The 18,660-nt window shown below is 30.9% G+C and overlaps 2 protein-coding genes across 3 annotated transcripts in view; one reads left to right on the forward strand and one right to left on the reverse strand.

Moving 5' to 3' along the window:
- Positions 1–2,811: 2,811 nt before the first annotated feature.
- On the reverse strand, positions 2,812–13,662 carry LOC106677472 (receptor-binding cancer antigen expressed on SiSo cells). Of its 2 annotated transcripts, none has more exons than XM_014415431.2 (5): positions 13,387–13,662; positions 9,750–9,924; positions 7,304–7,441; positions 4,741–4,842; positions 2,812–3,085 (listed from the first exon to the last, which is right to left on the reverse strand). In XM_014415431.2, the coding sequence occupies exons 2-5, from the start codon at positions 9,918–9,920 to the stop codon at positions 2,915–2,917; spliced, it is 582 nt and encodes a 193-aa protein (XP_014270917.1). In that variant the 5' UTR covers positions 9,921–9,924; positions 13,387–13,662; the 3' UTR covers positions 2,812–2,914. The 2 variants fall into 2 exon arrangements, with proteins under 2 accessions (XP_014270917.1, XP_014270919.1); XM_014415433.3 differs by lacking the exon at positions 13,387–13,662 and adding an exon at positions 13,094–13,199.
- A 385-nt stretch (positions 13,663–14,047) lies between these two features.
- LOC106677445 (transcription factor Adf-1) overlaps positions 14,048–18,660 on the forward strand; it is a 5,186-nt gene continuing 573 nt past the window's right edge. The window contains exons 1-2 of the mRNA XM_067050079.1: positions 14,048–14,284; positions 18,071–18,650. Coding sequence (XP_066906180.1) covers positions 14,140–14,284; positions 18,071–18,650 — 725 coding nt within the window. The 5' untranslated portion in view covers positions 14,048–14,139. The remainder of the gene's footprint in view (positions 14,285–18,070; positions 18,651–18,660) is intronic.

The raw sequence follows: 18,660 nt of genomic DNA on the forward strand, positions 1-18,660 counted from the left end.
AAAAAAAAAAAAAAAATTAAAAACAATAATAATAAAACGTCAGCCAAGTACATAGGCTTGACTAACTTCCTCACTATTTCTAACGTTTTTACTTCTTGATAATCAAGGGTATGAAGTTTTGCATTCAAGCAGGAATTAAAAATTATTTCTTCAGAATCGAAAATGTTCCCTCCCATTTTATGTTGAAGGAATAAACCTGGTTACCTTCCTGTAGCCTCTAGCAAAATTTGTGCTTTCAATAAAACCGATGATCCAATATTGTATGGAATTTCCAAGGATTGTGTCAGTTAGTAGCATATAGCATAACTACTTTGTCTTATGCATTCATGAACGTATTTTTCTTCCTGTACCCATCAATCAGGATAGGCTTGTCTGACCTGACCAGAATTTGGAGAAAAGTTGATGATAGTGTAAAATGGGTAGGATACATATGATTGTCTAACTACAGTTCCTGTCAAAAGTATTGCAACACTTTGAAATATTTGAATTTTACAAAAACATCGATCTGTTTTAATAATAAAGAAAGGTTCTGAAGTCTATAATAAATATTTTTAAACTGAACATAATCAAATTTTATTAAAATAAATTACAATATTTCTTCCAAAAAACAAAAAAGTTAAAAAACTTACTTTTTTTTTAAATATTTATTTATTGCGATTTACAACTGTACATTATTATACATTTAGTAAATCTGATCTAAGTTAAATTGGAGTGTTACAGGCGTGTAGAGAAACTACCTATTGGTAGCACTCTAATGACATTTTACATTAGCTGGTCTCGTGGCCATCTTCTTTTCAGGCACCTTGGAGGATTGTCAGGAATGGAAGAGGAATGAAGCTTAGAAACTATGGGGTTTGAGTGGTTAGAGAGTTTATAATGGAAGGAGTGATATCTGGTTCGGGCTAGATCGGTTACATAGGGAACATTAAGGTCTTTATGTATGATTTTATTTGTGACAAAGTAAGGAGCATTGAGGATTTTACAAAGGGTTTTGGATTGTAAAAACTTACTTTTTAAAATTTTTTTTGTTTACAATTATAACTTTTAAATTTACATTTAATAAGGCATATTGCCCCATCTGGCTTCATTGCCCCTCATCTTGGCATACTTGTAAAAAGATTTTGAAGAAAATCTTGAGGTATATTGTCCCACTCCTCCAGTACAGGCCTTTAGCATTTCAAGGGTAATAGGAAGCGAATCTCTTGATGGAACCTTTCTTTTGAGATAATCCCAAATGTGCTCCATTGAGTTGAGGTCAGGACTTCTTGCTGGCCAATCAATGGTGTGGATGTTTATGGCGTTCAGGTACTCAGAAACATATCTTGCCTGGTGAGGACAAGTATTATCATGCATAAGCAATGATTCATAGCCTATGAACAGCATTAAAGGCAATATATGATCTTGAAGAATCATTTCTATACACCTCCAAGCAGTCATCTATGGGATTAGTAATCCTAGGAGGCCTTGACGTTGGTCGCCTCGAATGACTACCAGTCTTCCCGTCCCTTTTAATGGTCCTTGGAACAGAAGAATAGTGAATCCCGAAGCGATTAGCGATGTAAAGCAATGATTTGCCTTCTTCAAAGAGAGTGATGATTATCACCAAATCATCGTGGCTTAAACAATTCATTGTGAATAAAATTAATTGTTATAACAAGTATGAGTATGAGTATGAGCCCTTTGGCTCAAAATGGCTAATTAGATTAAAGTCAAAATTTAGAGAAATGCCGGGGATTAGTGTAAAATAAGTCTAGTGCCAATTTAAACTCCATTAACTACTTTTGCTTACCAATGGATAAGACTAATTTCCTCAATATACCTATGTTTTAACAATGATAGTCCTAGATGATATAGATTTTATTCTCTAACCACAAATCATTTACCTTAAAACAAGGCTAATTACGTATTCAAAAGATATATACAGATATTCTATTATGATCTTGAAAGATTGTTAACTGTTGCACATTGGCCAATACTCATCGTATGTGAATGTTTTAAAGGTAAGATAGGTAAGGCTACTAAGGAGAAATTCTAAACATCTACAAGATAGGCAAATCCATTATTAGTTTATTAGAACGTCTTATGAAGTTTTAGAAAACATCTCTGAATATTCTTCGTAATAAAGAACCCTTATCAAACTAAAAAATACAGATATGTAAAGGAATCTTCAAAGGTATCATTGGACCCACTTTAGTTCTGTTTAAAGGTCAACCCATTAAGTTTTTTGTTGAATTTCATCAGGTAAAGGCTATAGTATATGTGTAGAAACCACGGTTTCACACTTCTATTATTTGGATGTTATAAAGTTGAATAACAGGAATAAAATTGATCGGTAAATCTTGAAATACTAAAGGTCTTCCTTCAGTGAAGATATTCATATGAAGATTGGCTTAGATAAATGTGTTGCACTGTATATAAAAAAAAGAAAAGCTGGATGATGCATGCAGTATGGAGCTCTAGCGGAGCATTAATCAGTATCCTCAGGAAGTATGGATATCAGACGAGTTTATCATGGCCTCCCGAGACTATCATGGATGCTGTATAAAATACCTTCCAGAAATTAATTTTCATTTAGACTGAGATTCTATGAGTAAGACTATTACTTATTCAATAGAATAATTTGATATACGTCAAAGAGAATATTGATTGATTAATGATATTAGATTATAACCATTCATGTTTTATTAATATTATATCAAAAAAATTTTCATTTTCAGCAAACGAACCAGAAAAATTAATAATTTTTCTATAATGAAGATATCTATAGGGATTTGTTTAAAAACTAAGGAATAGCTAATAACACAAATGAAATAACACAAGAAATAGCTAAATTTGTATTAATTAACAAATATATTTATCATTAAAGCAGTAAGTATATAGTATAAGTAAAAAACAAATGTATAAACTCATATATTCAACTTAATTTTGATACAAGAGTTCTCCTATGCTCTTTTTCCATCATTTTTTTTCTTTGTTCTTCTTTTCTCTTTTCCCTTAAAATTTCATCAGCATCCCAATCTTCAGCTTCAGCCCATTGACTCTGACGATTCTCAGTCTCTTCCCATGACTTTAGTTCAGAGTCACACTGGAACAAATCAGAAGCAATTATCACTGAAACATATCTTAAATGAGCTATGGTGACTACTTATAAGGGTGAATTAAATGTAAATAAAATGTTGCCATGGAAAGGAAAATGATCATGGGTGCCCCATTTTGGAGTCTCTGAAACATTGTCATAAGTGGAAATGGACTGTAGCACCCTGGAAGAACACAGAGCCACTGAAAGCTGTTGAAAAAGATTGGGATCTTCACTGTCACCAAGTTAGACCTTTCCCATCTGATGGAAAAAATTTTGGGTCCCATGCACTATAGGTTGGGAAGGCCCCTGTCACTCAACTTTGGCGAGCCACCAGGAGTGTTGTACGAGATTGGCATATTGGTGAAGGTAGCTGCACAGATGATGGATGGAGGGCTGGACCTACTGCATGGATGCAGAAGGATAAAATGCAACACCATTAGTAAGGCGCTCAAGCAAGTGCTGGGCTGCTCTAAAGGTAACTCTGAATTAAATTGTTCCCAATATTCTACAAATCCTGTGATATATATAGAATAAGAAAAAATGCTAAATAAAAGTTTTATTTATAGGCAATAGTGGTATATGTATTACCCTGAATAGCAATCCATTCCAGCCGAAAAATCTAGACAGGGTGATAAAAAAGAAAAGGTAATTTTTCCATTCTACTAACCAGGAAATTCTGAGAAACTAGATGATGAAGTGGGAGGTTATGTTGGAGAAGAGTGTAGAATTGTTTCTGTTAGGAGCTGCTCTCTGTCCTGTCTGTGGAATAGCCATGGCTGAACAGGAGCTGTATCGTACAATAATTATAAAGTCTTTAACCAATATGTACCTGAAGGCCAGAAAATTAAAAAATGGGCAAAAAAAAGTAAAATTAAATTTGGTTAATATGAAAGATGCCCAAGGACTAGTCCAAGAGATGTCAGTATTTGTGCCATTCAAGAGCTCATTGACTGAGACCAAGTATATTCTCTATTGAAGTCTCAACAGAAATGGGAATCAGTAAAGTTAGTGCTCAATCGGTTCTGAGGTTATCGACCAACCAGTCTAGAATTTGGGCTAAGAAACCTTTGATTAACCTCCTTATAGTCCAGGCTTATACCCATGTGTCTATTTTTTAATAGGACCCTGGAAAAAATTATTCGGAGTAGAAAAAATTGAAGAGGTGCAGGAGAAAAAGTACTATTGGCTGATGACTTGCTCTCAAACTTTTTGTGAATAAGGAATAACCAAGTGTGTAAATTAGTGCCAAAAGAGTGTAGACCATGCAGGAGGACACGCTGAAAAATGCTGAAAGTATGGTTTCTGTGTCAATCAATAAATTAATCAAAAAGAATTAGAATTTATATTTGATTCACGCTTTTTACTTACGATTTTGTACTTACAGCGGAGTACCCACTAAGATCACTCCATTCTGCTCCACTTTTCAAAAGTAAAATAGTATATTATAGATAGAGATTATACCTCCTCACTATAGTATACTACATGGGTTTTCCCTAGCCTTTGTGTTTTATCTACGTTTTTAAATTTTAAGAAGGGCCTGAGTGGAGTTGTCATGGGGTACTACGCATGACATGTTAAGGTATAAACAATTAACTTAAGCCTATAATACCATGCCAGAAAAAAATATATTAATGAATTGTAAATAGGGGATACAAACTTACATTTGTAACAATGTTTTCAGCATTAAAAGCAAGACGAGATGATGATATATCTCTTGGTTTTAAAACAACTTTTGTTTGTCTTTTAATTTCAGGTTCCATATCCTATTTGAAAAAAAAAAATTGCAAATATATAAATAATAAAACCAAAATACAGATCTAATAAGAATATGAAATAAGTATTTAATGGATATAATAATTTATTTTTTCAGTTAAATAAAATGGAACATTTTTAAACATAAAAAAAGAGATAGCAAAATGATAATTAAAAAGAAAACATACTTTTATTTGTTTTATTTTTTGGCTGATGAGGCACTGCAAGAGCAGATCTAGACAGTTCCTTCTCAGAATTTATACTAACAAGACATACATATTTGGCAGTTGTATATAAAAATTCACACAGGCAAGACATGTATCAATTTGGTCAGAGAAAATTGTTTTAATTTAAATATTAGTTGAAGTGTTTTTAATAATTTTAAAAATTACTAAAGGCTAAATAAGATAATTTAAACAATAGAAATAAACAGTGAAATGTTTACTCTGTGTCCATGATCAAGTAAATGCAATAATGTTCAAACTAAATTATTTAACGCCAATTCCAGTGAAGTTGTGAAGTTGAAAATACGTACGAAGAATCATCATGAAGAAGTCATTTCAACAAGCAGTGAACTTCAATTGAAATACGAATAACCAAGAATTTAAGAAGTTCTTTTAGTTTATGTGATGTTTTCTCCTATATTCAAATATTTCTGGAATGAATTAGTAATGAAGCCAAACTAATAACTTGCAATTTTATTTACCATTATGTGTGTTATTTACGAAATAATAAAAAGTTGTAGTCAGATGCAGAGATTATGCTAATATTATAAAATAACATAAACACTATAAAATAAATATAAACTTTGCAAAAATAAAAATATAACAATTTGTTTAACATATTTGTAACGTTTCAGCCCTAATTCATAGGCCATTTTCAAAGATAATTCTCCTCACCAGTCTTATTATTAAAATAAAGTGTCATCTATACAACTTGTGGAACTCCCTTTTCCATTTGTAACAGCTCTAAAAGCAGCAACCGATACGTCGTGGGAAAGATGACCAAGTGGTTTGACAATTGCTTTGACTGATGAGAGCTATTCACTGTTCCCTTCTGCAGACTCTTGATATATTTGTTGCAGCTTATCTTTCAGGGACACGTTGATGAGACTTTTAGCAGCAGTAAAACTAGTTGACGACTAAGGCAAGGGTATCTGGGATCCTTCTTTAGATAGAGAGTTGGCTCATTCGTTTCCTCAGATTTCCACATGTGAAGGTAGGGCTAGGTTGGCTCCAGGATGAGAAGCCCCTCCAGAAGTTTTCTTCCCTCCAAAACATCATTTGAGTTTGAAGTCTTGGAAGTACTCATTTTTCCATTTTTCATTGACACTATCTTCACAACTATACATCCATAATGGTCTTACTATTATTTTATAAATGAGTTTAGTTGTAAGTGGTCTTAATCTAGATTTATTATTGCTACTATAATGATATGGTAATTCCAGGTAAGGTGACAATCCAGATGAACTCCAAGGTACTTACTTACTGCTTCACTAGCAAGATTCTATTCCAAACATTTTTCTTAGAAATAGCGATATTAATATTTTCCTATTGACCAGTGTAAACAATAGTCATCGAAATAATAATCACATGTGTAATTAACAACCTAATCGAACCTACATTAAAGCAGGACAGTTCACATTCATGAATGTGACTAAATTAATGCTTTTAATAATTAAATATAAGAAGATGGTTGGGGGTGCGGTCAGAATATAACACAAATAAGTTAAAAGAACTTATTTGTATTATATTGTGACCGCACCCCCAACCATCTACTCCTCATATATATTATCCTCGATCAACTATCTTCTCATCATTTTAATAATTAAAAATTAGCTATTCAGAATTGAATGATTATAGAATTATTATAACAATATGCCTCTAAAATTATTATTAGAGAACAGATTTTTATGCAATTGTATCTTCTGTTCCATTACTTTAAATTCTGCCAAATCTCAACATAAATTCGAATCATGGCCAAGACATACAAACAACACTAATTTTATACTGCACCGAATTGTACGTTTAAGGGGTTCCTTCGCAAATTTGCACGTTTTGAGTTTTTTCAGCACAAAATTGTTTGGCTCTTCTTGGGCTAAATTTTGATTTTTGTTGCATACAATTCGACACTTGGACTAAATAAGTCATATTGCACGTACAGGTGTATGTTATGTATGCCAATATAATTTTTTTCTCTTTTTAATTTATAGTTTTAAATTGAGAAATTTGAGGTAATGCATTGATTAACTTATCAGAGTCAAATCCAACCTAAAAAAAAGGAAAAAGTGAACACAAGTGACAAATGTTATTGAAATAGTATTTACTACTTGGTTTGGGTAACTATGAAAAAGTAAAAATAAAAAATAGCTATTCTGAATTGAATGATTATATAATTATTATAAGAGTAATAAATAACAATTTGACACTAATAAAGTTCTTCTTGGAATTATGAAAGATGTTTATAACTAACCTGAAAGAAGTCAGGTTGAGGTAGGGGCTGCTCTGCTTGCTGCTTTGCCTTGTTAGTCCTGTACAATTGTATGTGCTCCTCCACGGTCTGTGGAGGACCCTCACCGTCTTCTCCCCATCTGTTCCAGCTCCCGAGGTCCTAAATAACAAATTAACAAACCTTTAAGTTTAATGAAATCTTCTCACAATACTTATATCTCCATGCATTAACTTCTGACAATAATATTAAAGTATTCATAAGAATTTGGTGCAGTGCACCCATAACACAACTTTTACTTAATATCCTGGAATGTGAACATTTTAAACAATAAATTTTGATTTTTCTATTGCTTTAAAATTTTGTATTTTAAGATTTTTTTAACATGAGAATAATGAATATCAACTTTGTTCCTGTCCAGAATACAACATTTTAACAAAATATAACAATGCCATGAAAGATGATTGGAACTGGTAGAGACTGGTCACCCTTGGTTGTTTCTGGTTTTCTAGTTTCTAAACAGCTGTCAATATTTCTCCTTCAATTATCAAATTCTTTCATTGTCCATCTTTATACATTTTTTATTACCGTTGACAATGAAAAATGCTTATTTCAAATGAACAAAATTAAAGGTACCTTAAAGGAAATTTGGCATTTCAATGATTAAACAATATCAATGAGGATACGACAAAGCTGATATAAAATATTTAGTTTTATATGTATAGTTTATAGTTATATAACAAAATAAAACAATACCATGTATGATGGCTGGAATTCACCACGGGTTGGCAAAACCACTAGGCTCACTTGCCAGACTAGTTCCCCAGAACAAAACTAAGAAATAACTAACCACCACTATAAAACAACAAAAATGTATTAGAATTTTGGCATTATCCTCGAAAACACATATCTATCTCAACGGAATAAAAACCTGCCAAATTTTAAATATCCCCAGAAAGAGACTTATGGGTTTTCTCAACTCAAAATCACCAAAAAAAGTTTGTCTTCATTTATAAAATTTGAATTCTCAGTATTGATTTTTAAATAGGAGGGAAGAAAAAGCACTATTTTTAGATATTCAAAGTTTTACAAGTTTTTATGAGTAATTATCAAATTCAAATAAAGACAAATCTTGCCCGAAATTGCTTCAATATTTCCTTAGTTTCCAATGTTTCCATACACAGCACTTTTCAACCGTGTAACTATTATTTCATTTTGATAATATCATATCAATTTTTAAAGTAAAAGGCTTATTAACATGATCTTGAAATAGTTGAAACTCTTGATACAAACAGATTCAATAAATGTTCGATTTTTAATTTCACTTATACAAAATACATTCAAATATACAAAATAAATAGTAAGGGAAGGAATCATGAAAAATTTTGAATTTGAGTTTTCAACAAAAATACACGCATTGAGGTCTCTTAATTTCCCATAACCAAGTCTCATAAAGTGGTCTGTTTCTTGCCTAAACAGCTAGCTCGGAAAAGCTAAAAACCTAGCTGAACAGCCTAGCTCAACAACGAAAAGTCATTATAAAAAAAATAATATTATTTTTTTTTATTTTATTTCATTTAACCTACTAAGAACCTTCCAGTCAACAGAATGGAAAACTCCATAAAATTGTTCTTATTATTTTCAATATTGGTTCTGTAACAATTTAGCATTGAATAAATGGTTAAGAGTAGAACGTAAATGATAGTAAACCATTATTTGTTTATATTCCTGCCATACTTTTGCAAAAGAAAACTGTCAAAATTTTATAATGAGAAATATTATTACAAATATTTTTCTGAAAAGCATTGAAATTGGTGTTAGACAATCTGTCAACTGAAAGGCTCATTTGGAAAATTAGAACGGGAAAGTATTACCACAGTGTAATAATGTAGAAATATCTGTTCTGAAACAAGACAGGAATAATTTCAACTCAAAGTAGGGTGGTAAGTAAAAGTTGTGTGGAGTGCACACCGCACCCAATTCTTAATATTACAAGCATATTTTTATATGAATCAATGATTTCATTGTTGTAAGCAACCTAAATATTGTAAACAAAAAATTTTAAAACTCGATAATAGAATGTGTTTACTATAGAAAAAAAATAATATTATATTACAATTTTAGAACTGAAAATAAATTTTATTCTACTTTATTATCAATACTAAAATAAAGAAAAAAAAAGAAAGAGGTTAGTTTTATACAGATATAAGATTTTACTGAATATATGCCTCTTCTTTCCTTATTAGACTTTAGTTTTACTGAAGACCTATCGTGAGGTTAAAAATCTATACAGGACAAAATAGTACTACATAAAACAATGCATACTTATACGCTTTAACCAATCCTTACCAGCATCCTTAATATAAAATTGGATATTTAGATAACATCTAATTAAAAAATAATGGCAATAATTGTTCTGGATAATCCCATAATATTTTAACTGAATAAAATTTAATTTAATAGTTTATACCTGATTATTTGCTTCTGGTTGATAGTTTGGCACTACACCTACAGCAGTCAATGGCACAGAATCAGCCGACAGTTTTCTTCTCCTTCGGAAGCAGCATAAAGAACGCTTGAGGAGGTTCAACAGAAAAATGAAAACAGCTTTTAATCGACCAATGATCATGGCTAAGATCATGTCACTGAAAAAAAAAAATTACATGGTAATAAATTTTATTGCACATTAATATTAAAATAATGGAAATATTAACATCTATTCATAGTATAGATTAAAAATAAAATGATTAATAGATGAATAACAGTGTAGATAACGTTGAATGCAGTGGATTTGGACAATGTTTAAATAATGTATTTGTTAAACAAATTAAAGGGTAATTTCACAAAATAATTATATCTGAAGTAATGATTACTTGATGAATCGATCTGATGCAATAACTACACTTGATATTGTTTACAACTACCTACAAGATACAAGGCATATTTGGTAAATAAAGCCGATCATCATTGTAAGTAATCACTACAGACATATAAATGTGAAACAGGATTTTTTTAAAAAACAATTATTGCTACCAAACACTAATAAATTGCTTTATTTTATTAATGGTTGCTTCATTTGACCATCAGCCGTATTAACTTTGGTAGCAATATAGACTAATAAAAATTAATTTGTAAGGCTTTGAAAATCACTGGTCCGGAAATAATCATCACTATAACCTACATGTCGTAATAAGTTATACCCATTGTACCTGTATTTATTTCTTGAAGTCATTATTGGATACTTCAAACATTCAACAAAATAAATTAATAGATTTCTGAAACAATTATCTGATAACTGGTATTTCACTATTTTAAAATACTATATTTGTTAAATAAATTATAGGGCTATTTAATAAAATAATAATTTCCAAAATAATGATTACTTGATATTTTAAACACTTATTGAAATAAAGCAATGCATTTCTGAAACAATTATTATACAGTCAATTTTTCACTATTTTCTTGTTTTTAAAAACATTATTTCGCAAAAACACAAAAATTATTATTTCAGAAATAACAAAGTTTTTGAAATAGCATATTACATCCATGACTAATGGAAATATCTCAATAATAACTAGAGCTGAGCGAAAAATAATTATAAATACAAATATAACTAAATTGTCATGAATATAATGTTCATTTATTAACGAACCAATAATAACTAAAAAAATGAACCCATGAGAATTTAGTCATGGTTCAACTACCATGGTGACAGCTATGTGCTATGTGACAGCTGCTGTCAGGTAAATATATAAAGTGTCTAAAATGAACTTAATTAACTAATTGCCGAAATTATAAAAAAATAATATTTGGAAAAATAAACCAAAATAGTAGAATACACTATTTTACTAAGGACCATATGTTCATTACTATAGCAATTTTCCTTAAAACCTAAGATACATTTTATTCATGAATTGCATAATGTTTTGGACTTCAAATTGTCCTTTTTCAAATCCATTCCTTATGATTATTGAACATTTTTCTATAACCTTGTATTTAAGATAATATGGTCACCTTCCCTTTCCCTAAATATAAGATCCAAGAATAATAATGTACTATAATTTTACTTATATAGCTCTGTTCACACTGTAACAGCCAAAGCAGCTAACATCATGTTGCTATCAGCTACATGGTAACTGTCATAAAGTAGGTCTATTAACTGTCTGAAATGAACCTCAATTAACTTCTTAGTAAAAAAAAATAAATAAAGAATATGTCTGCTGTTTTGCATGTAATTTTTTTTTAATGTTTAATATTGCCTATTAGAAATATAAAAATGTGGTCCGTTAAAACATAAATGAATTAATTAATTAAAATTTTATGATTTAATAATAAAAAAATGAAATCATAGTCAATAACAAGAAACTAAAACTAGTTTATTTATAATCATAATATGTCTGTTCCAGGTCTGAAAATTTAAACCGGATTTTGACGAGACATCAGAACATAAAAAATTCAGGTAAGCGAAATCCACTCAAATAACTGTTCTTATATAAATCCATACCCAAGAGTACACCACTAGTTCTTTTTTTAAATATAAACTTGGTTTTGACAATGGCTAACATACCTTGGTACTTTACATTTTTTGTGCTTGAACTATAATAAAATGTAGAAACAATAGGTCACACTATATAGAACCAGCTAAGTGTAATCTGGTTGGCATGGTCCAATTCAGAAATGAAACATCTTGATGACAGGCAGAAACCATAAATATGTTCCAAAATAATGATATATCTAACACATTACTAAACATTTCGGAGCCACAGACACTAATAAGTGTTAAACACTATTATAAATCAATATTATTTAGCCTCCACATGTAAAAACACAAACCCAAGTTTTCTCCTCTGATATAAGGTAACACATAGCCTGCTGTAGACACTTAAGATTCTTTTAAAATACATGATGAATTAAATGGAGTTAATATCCATTTTAAACTTTTTCATAATCTAAAATATCAGTTGAGCATTTTGGTTTAGAAACTTTTGTTTTTAATAACATCATTGTAAAAACAAATATTATGATAATTCAATCATTTATTAAAATAAATTAAACAAGGTCCACAACAAAAATGACAGCTTGCGACATGTTCTTTATACGAAAAATAAAAAATAAGAGAATATATATGCGGTATAGAATAACTTGTAAGAAAACAGGATATTTTAATGACTCCTTTTCACTTCATGAAATGAATCAACAGCTATTGTACTAAAGACAATAGCAACGGGTCATAAAAAAACATTAATTACTTCTATAAATGATGATCATTAAACTTCTTTATCAACAGTTATAAGGCAATTTTCTCACTTTAGAAATAAGTATATATAATTCTTAAACTATATGGGTGCACATGATCGGGTACAAACAGTTTTTGTTATAACTACTTTAAGGAAAAAAAAATAACCAAGAGTCAATTTGATTTTAATACCACCATTCAAAGTCTGATCAAATGGATACGAGATTGTTGAAAAATATATCTACGCATATTCATAAGAAACAAAATAAATCAAGTTAAGATGGGCTGATGGCCTTCGGTATTCACAAGGTTTCGCCCTAACATACCATCCTCGGGCACAATCAGCTAGATTTCATAATTACTCTACTGAAATACATGACAGAAAAAATAAGAACACGAGTATTGTTTAAAATTTCAGTGATTGACTCTATTTTAACAATTGCTATCTTGTTATTATATACTGCAATGGAATAATTACGAATCCTTGCAGATTGGGCCTGAGGGTGGCTTGTCTGGCCAAAAAGTTGTAAAACAATAATAAAGTAGTGGTGAAGTATTATCAGTCTATCTTAACTTACATTTCATAATTACTTCCAACTGATTAATGAACCAAACTAAAATTATTCCATATTTAGGCATGCAGACCATCACTTAATTCAAAATGAAGCTTTAAAACCCCTAATGCGGCCTTCAGTATTTGGCAATATTTAATGTTATGCACTATAAATAAAAAATTATATTTAAATGAGCTATATAAAGTTATCTGTAAAGGTTTTTCTTTCATCCATGAGGTTACTTGGGTAAACAGATAATAAATTAAAAAAATCTAAATTTAATGGTAATTCAGTTAAAGGAATATATGTAATCTTACATTTCATCTTAGAGATGGATGACTGAATTATTTTCATTATAATAACAAAAATCTATTGCAAAACTTCTTTATGATCTATTTGTAATATGTTAGCCAATAATAGATCAGTTAAGTAATATGCGCCTAAAAATGGATCACATAATCCATGCTTGATAAAGGATGGATCAATTAAAATCCATTGATCATAAACTACGAAAATGGGTGAAGAAAAGTTTCCTAAGAAACTGACAATCAAAACTGTAACGCTATTGAAACCATAACAGCTGATAGGAACTGATACCGTTTTCAAACCTGTTACCTTTCCAATGTTGTGATCTAAATTTATTCTGAATCAAATTAAAAATTGCTTTATTTACGCAAAATAGCTGTAATAGAAATAGTAACATGTTTTTATCTATTTTTTTTTGTACAAGTTAATTGTATTGCTATATGTATGTATTGTTAAAAATAATATTTCTGTGTTAGATAAAAATCGTTTATGAAATTGGTATTAGTAAACTGGTCGTTGGTGTAGACTTAAGCCGTCTACAAACGGATCTATTCAAAAGATACTGATCAGTGATTGCAATTCCAAACCAATCTGTTATGAGCCTTTGGTAAATGCCACAGACGGCGCTACTAGTTGCTAACCGGTTAGTAACCCGTTAGTGATTGGCCTCAAGTGACTCAACTATTGAGTCAGTATTAAGTTTTCTTAAAATTTCTCGTCCAGCTTCAGATAGTAATACCGATTTTATTTTTATCCGCACAACAATGAACGAACAAACTTTTAACATTAAGTTAGTGGGAGAAGTGGAGAAACGTCCAGTTTTGTACAACTTCACTCTTCCAGGTTATTCCAGGAAGGATGAGACGGAAAAGGCCTGGAATGAAGTCGGAGAAGCAGTGAATATGACAGGTAAGTAAAAATTAGTAGATTGTATATTTGAAAGATATTTATTATTGGCGCGATAGACCGTGGAGGTCCAAGGCCTTCACGCGCTATGTATTGCTTAAGTACTTCGCGCGTTTCCTGACGTGGTCTTCATAGGGTAGGATAGTCACTTCCACGCCTATTTTTGTGAGTGTCATCCATTGGCTAAAGAGCCTCCAAAATGCCCGGGGGGAGCATAGTATAATTGTATGCTTGAAATAATCCCGGACAGGGCCGGGGACTCGAACTCGCAACTTTTGACAGACAGGCGCGTTACCGCGCTGTTACCGTAACCCCAACGGAAATGATATTTAGGACCTCATAATTCAAACAGGAACCAACCCTCAATGAGTTAATGCTGTTATTATTCCTCTTCCTAAAGAAAAGATCCTCCACGTGCCCGCTTATAACTTCTCTGAACTGACTACTAATACACAACTTGAACACTGAATCAGACAAAAAAAATGTATAATGTCTCGGTGTAGACCAGTCAAAAGTTGGACAAAATAAGAGAAAGTTTTGTTGTCGTAATTATCGGCACCCTTAATTTTTTTTTGGTTCACTGAACATGAATCTTAATTTTGGTGACAGATACTTTTACAGGCACCTAGTTGCCTTTTTTGTTTTTAATTACAAAACCTTGCCCTTTTTTCACACATATCTCGAAAACTATTTGTTTTTCGAGTAAATCGTTCTTTACAGATTCAAAATAAACACAATTGTCTGCAAAACTAATTGAATAAATATATAAATTTATCAATTGTATAAATAAATAAATTTTCTAAATTTTATTTCTATAAGATTAAACTACTACAAGTTGCAAGTTGCAAGAGTGTGCTATGAGAAAGGCCGAATGCTGAATAATTGGCATAAACACGATTTATTCATTTTGCTTACTACTTCCTACTCGAAAAATAAGTATTTTTCGTAGATAAACATCTAATAAAAAATTAAAGCAGAAAATATTTCCTACAAAACATATATTCCACTAATTTGATTTTTTATTTGCTATTTTTGTTGTGAAGCCGCCAAATAGCGAAGTAGCTAACCTGAAATTCGGATTCAGCAACCCAAATTGATTAGGACTAAATTTAAGCCATTTCATCCTGAATTTTTAAAAATTACTTTTTTTTTTTAATTGAATCTTGATATAACATTTTATTACTCTAAGTAAAATATGTTGTCAAAATCACCGCTTGTAGGAGTATTGCTCCTCACCTCAAAATTAGGGTAGTAGGACTGAAAGTATAGTTGAAAATTTATTAATATGTAATTTTAATAAACATTTATTAATATTTAAAAGACCTATAAAAAAAAATGATATAATTAATATGTCTGAAACTAATGTTATATGATATTTCCAAATAATGAAAATGATTATAAATTTGCGTAGCACTCATGTTTTAGCGTATTTTTTTACTTTTTTCAGTGGTATATTTTGCACGCATGCCACATTTTGTTTAGGTGAATCTTGAGGCCTATGACACAGTGTTCATTATCTTTTTTATCCTTCAACAAGTTGGCTATGAGTTGACTGCCAGATGGTTGGTTGATATTAGCACTAGACTCTTCTTCATCATCACTGTTTTTGTTCAAAACGAGAGGATTATAATATATTTCGATATAAAATGTATCTTTGAGCACCTCACCATACAATTAAATAAGAGAAATAGCCACATAAATGGTATATTTTTTGATTGAGATAATGTCGTGAGGCTGGTCCAATCCACCCGTAGATTTGGTGTATTGTGCCATTACGTATAGTCGGAGAACTAAAATTCCTTTTTTTTTTTTTTTTTTTGTAAATATATATACTTCCCAGTTCCCACTGTCCCTTTAATGGGGCGCTCAATATAATTCCTTATAAATCAAACACAATACAATTCTTTGATAAACTTACATTATACACAACTAAGATCACTTCTAATAAAAAATAATGTACTATGAAAACTAAAATACCTCAGCTAGTATATTATTAAAAAAATTACTTACTTTTTTTTTACTTGTTATGTTGAAAATTTTAATTTTTAGACAACATACAAAACTCTAATTTCTTAGACAGAAATTGTAAAATATACAAATAAGATTATTGTGAAGCATTAATTGTAATCAGATATCATGGCTGCCAAAATTAATATAAAACCTCATTTCAGCAAAAAGGCCAAATTTATTAAGATATATAGGTAATTTAATCACCATTCCATTTTTGGGCAGTGGAATGGATCAAATGGATTAAGCTTAGTTTCATAACAGAAAATATTTTTCGGAAGAGCACTCTGGAGGGAGTTATTCTTATTTTAATGAGTAGATATGCCAAATGGCGGGCATATTCTATTAATGACAAAAACAATCTGCTCAATTTGAAGATAAACACCCGGTACTGAACCATTGTTACGCACTACAGAATAAAGAGATTCCACATAGTAGAACCTTCCCCTCACAAAAAGTCTTGAGAAATAAAGTTTACTCCTTAACTGCAAACAAAGAATGTGTTAGTTATAATAATTATAAGCATGTATATTTTGTCAGTACAAGCAAGAGTTGAGAAAATATTTATCATTAAAATGAACAAATTTTCATTATCAAAATTATTCAAACTATATTAAACGCATAGCGAATTTAAGATCTGAATAAAAACTTTGTCACTGCAGTTTTAAATGTGAACTCTAAATTGGTATGCGTTGGGTTTAGGATTTTTATTGCCATTAAATAAACCTAATACTGGAAGAAACTCACTCAGTTGTAATTAATTATAATTTGTCAATGATATATAATCCATATATTTATTTATATGTTATTGGAGGAAGATAGTTGACCGTATGAAGTAGATTGGAGGAAGGAGTTTGGGTAGCAGTCAATAAAGGTATCAAAATAGTAAAAGAAAACTATTTATTGTTAACGACCACTTTGCAGGGATAATAAGAATTAAGTTCTGCTAACAACTGAAGTTCTGTTGATACCAGAACTTCATTATTATCAACGTGGGGCGAAACGTTGGTTAACAATAAATAGTTTTCTTTTACTATTTTGATACCTTTATTGACCGACACCCGCACTATCTTCCTCCTATTTATATATTAATAACTATCGAAGAGATACTTAAGTTATTTTAATAAATGATGTCATATGGCTATAAAATTAAAGTTTCATTATAAAAATTTTTTGAGGGGAGAAATTTGCCGTATTGAGCCCTCCCTCCTTTCCGTGTTATGAAGAGGGGCGGCAAAAACTATTTGGTCTAAAATTTATATCCGGTCCTGCTCACTGATAAACATTTTTTGGTAAAACATTTTAGCTGTTTATTTATTATTACTATATAAAACCATCCGAATCTTTTCATATTATTTGGTTGGTTTTAGAAAATGAACAACTCATTTGAAAATTCATATTACGTCTAACTACGAAAAGTCATATCCAATATTATGGTTTTTAGTTGAAGTTTGAAGAAACAAGATTCGTAAATTTCTAGATTATCAAGTCCACCAAAATCACTCCTATGCAGTTCATTAGATTCTAAAATATTTCAAAACGTTCTCATACTGTTTTCACTGTACTGCATTCAGTATTTGAATATAAGTTATCTTTAACACTTTCTATATCAGTTTTTCTGCCTCTTCAACAATTTCACTAACTGTCAAGTGATGAAAATTCCCAACCAGTAGCCAATTATCTGCAACCTAAAACAAATAAATTATTTTATCCACTAATTTTTATAAATATTCTTAGGACCTTTATATCAGTGTTGGAAATGATATTTTATATTTGTTTCAGCTGCTGAATGCAAAGAAAGATGGAAGAACCTGCGAGCTGTTTTTGTGCGGAACATGAAATCCACCAAATGTGCTCCTGGGACCAAAACAAAGAAGGCATATTACTTATTGGAAGCTATGCAATTTACAGTTCCTTATATTAAAGCATTATCTACCCCTACAGCAAATCTTCCCAACCCACGAGAACAGCAAGAAGACGAATCGTCTGAAGAAATTCGTTTTAACTCGAGTGAGTGGTTAGGACTGTCTTCGCCAGTGGAACAGTCACCATCCCGAACCTCCACACCATCCCCAAATTCCCAATCATACACAGCTTCCACTTCTGGTATGTCTCAAAAAATGAAATGCACCACCCAGAATCAGTCTGAGTCTTCGCCATCGTTTGTTTGTTATAAAAAGCGTAACTATGTGATAGAAGGAGTGGACAATACATTCCTCGAAGACTTTCGAGCTAAAAAAGCAAAGATGGTGAGTTGTGCAGACCATGCTAACCAAGAACAAAAATCTGAAGGCTTGAAAATGTTTCTTCTCAGTATGCTACCTGATGTTCTCAAAATGACTGATGAAGAAGTACGGATGTCGTATCCTAAG

Source organism: Halyomorpha halys, unplaced genomic scaffold, assembly GCF_000696795.3.
Source record: "Halyomorpha halys isolate HHAL.00 unplaced genomic scaffold, Hhal_1.1 Scaffold100.1, whole genome shotgun sequence".
In the NCBI taxonomy this organism is placed as follows: domain Eukaryota; kingdom Metazoa; phylum Arthropoda; class Insecta; order Hemiptera; family Pentatomidae; genus Halyomorpha; species Halyomorpha halys.